The sequence below is a fragment of the Cynara cardunculus genome, assembly GCF_001531365.2.
Source record: "Cynara cardunculus var. scolymus isolate 2C chromosome LG 14, CcrdV1, whole genome shotgun sequence".
Classification (NCBI taxonomy): domain Eukaryota; kingdom Viridiplantae; phylum Streptophyta; class Magnoliopsida; order Asterales; family Asteraceae; genus Cynara; species Cynara cardunculus.
The window spans coordinates 7,747,801-7,750,367 of NC_037541.1; the positions used below are offsets into that span (position 1 = coordinate 7,747,801).

General features: G+C 34.7%; 1 protein-coding gene across 1 annotated transcript; it reads right to left on the reverse strand.

Annotated features, from left to right (window-relative positions):
* Positions 1-661: 661 nt before the first annotated feature.
* Positions 662-2,561, reverse strand: LOC112526722 (glutathione S-transferase F9-like). The gene is made up of 3 exons (XM_025137121.1): positions 2,367-2,561; positions 2,186-2,234; positions 662-1,297 (listed from the first exon to the last, which is right to left on the reverse strand). Exons 1-3 carry the CDS (start codon positions 2,508-2,510, stop codon positions 840-842), a joined length of 651 nt encoding a protein of 216 aa, XP_024992889.1. The 5' UTR covers positions 2,511-2,561; the 3' UTR covers positions 662-839.
* Between the last annotated feature and the right edge of the window lie 6 nt (positions 2,562-2,567).

Below are 2,567 nucleotides of genomic sequence, written 5' to 3' on the forward strand. Positions count from 1 at the left end.
TTTGTGATTACTTGGTACCTGCCGGATTAATGTTCACCGGAGGCCGGAGATTGAAGGTCGGAGAGACGAGTTTTTTAAAAATACCTAAAAAGCCCTCTAATTATAATTTTAACTCAAACTACCATAATTATTAATTTCCTAATTTATCCATTGATTTGTGGTTGAGATTGGATCTCACAGTTAGCACAAAYTAATCAGTTCTCCCTTGAATGGACCTATATATATATATATATATATATATATATATATATAACTTTATAAAATAAAATTAGAAAAATGGATAAATGGTCCAATAGACCCCTACCTTACCAATAGTTCAAGTAACGATGTTAAGCCAAGATACCACTTTACAACAACATAAACTATAATGACCATTATTATATCTATTGAAGTTTTGGGACGTTTGTAGTTTTGTGTAAACCAGATAAATCAAAATTATAGTTTACTCTATAAAGAATTAACCCTTTTATTATACTAATTGAGTGTCTTTACACCAAGATAGAATAAAGACAAAAATGGCTGCATTTTAATCAAAATTGAACAAAAAAACAAACACCTACTTAACAACTTAACAAATAAGCCCCAAATCGCATATTTTTATTTATTATTTGAAGTCGGTCTTTCTAAAACCAAAACCAAAACCAAAACCAACACCAAAACCGAAACCGAAATCAAAGTCTTCTTCTAACAAACAAGAGATCATTATTTATCGTTAATATTGGGCAAATAACCTTCTGACAAATTCTAGAATGTTACTTTCTAAAATAAGAATGCCTCAAACTTCTGTCAAAAAGTTGTGCATTTTTATAATAGATTATTCATGTATTATGAAAAAAGATTTATTCAAATGGGGTCTTGAAAAGCTGGAGGACCTTTTGCCAAGAAGGCCTGCTGCTAATCTCATCCCACCAACCACTCACATGTTTCCTTTCTTTGATCATATATTCCTTCCCAACACCTCCAACCAAGTAGCTTGTAAATGGAAGATGGCTAAGGTCTGCAAGGCTGAAGAAATCTCCAGCCAAATACCTGCTCTTCGATAGCCGATCCTCGTATACGTCCAAAACTTTCCCCAGCTTCTCCTCGCTTTCTTTGATCACCTGCTCGTCTCTCCTGAACCCTAGAACCGAGCTGAACAATATGTGGAGAACGAGATTGTTAAGCGGTGGGTGGTAGTTGTGAGCCTCGACTTCTAGCCATTGTTGCACTAGACCTTGATCTTCGATTGTCTTTCCCAACAAGTTGGTTCCTTGAGACTTGTACTTTTCAGCATAGTAACGGATTATGGCTCGTGATTCTGTTTCATAAAAAAAATAACATGACCCAACAGTCTTTTATCTCTCGTGCATAAAATGATCGAGAAAAGTGCAATTCAGTATCTAGTTTTTCGGGTACTTTTGAAAAATGTCGTCTCTAAGTAGGTCATGTTTAAAATGTGGCCGTCAAAAATGTTGAGAACCCTTGAGAAGCAATCTCAACCATCCAATGCGTTTCATCTAACGCTAGGATTCAAGGTAACAATCGATCTCTATATTGAGAAAAGGGCAAGAAGGGATTTTCACTAGATCAACACTAATGAAATACATTGGATCAATTCCCTTCTAAAGCACAATTTATGAGTTGTTTTAAGATTAAAAATAATCAAGGATCTAAATTCCTTCTTGCACTTCTGATCACCTTTAACTCTTATTCTCACACGATTCATCGTGTGCGTGTATATATATATATATATATATATATATTATATTTGAAACTCCATCTCGGTCTATAATAAAATTAGAATCATGTTAGAAAAAAAGATATATAAAATAAATAAATAAATATTTTTAATTCGTTATAACCTTCAAATTTGGAGAATTTCAAGTGCTATCTCCTGCCATCTCCATTTTGTATAAAATTTTGAAGAATTTCCAAAATGCTCAAAACCTCCATTTTAAAAAATATGTTAAAAAAGATAGCTCTCAGCAATAAGAATCCGGTCAAAATTGGTTCCATTTTCGCCCAATTAAATATCCAATTTCATTGGTTATGACTGTCATTCATGAATCAATCATCTCCAATATGAAAACAAATGCTAGTAAACCTAAAAGGATATTATCGACAGGTAATTGTACAGACAATTGATGCACAGCAGAGACAGTTCTCCCAATTTCTATTTGCTATTTTAGGGATTTTGGGTTCTTACCGAAGAGAGTGTAATCTCCATCTTGAATGACCGGAAGAGATCCAAACGGCTGTCGTTCACCATCAAAAATTTCAATAATTAAACTCAGACTTATAAAATCGAACCATAAATAGATTAATCTGCAGTATAAAAACTCAAAATCGAACCATAAGTAGATTAATCTGCAGTTTAGATAGTTTACCTGTAATTTCATGAACTCAGGACTTCGATTTTCGCCGGTGATGAGATCGACGGGCACCGTCTCGAATTCGATTTCTTTTTCGAGCAGACAAACCATGACTCGCTTCGGCGATGCATAATCGGGACCGTAAACCTTCACCACCATCACTGTTTCCCCACCACACACACAGAGAGAGAGAGAGAGAGAGAGAAAGAGGGGGGG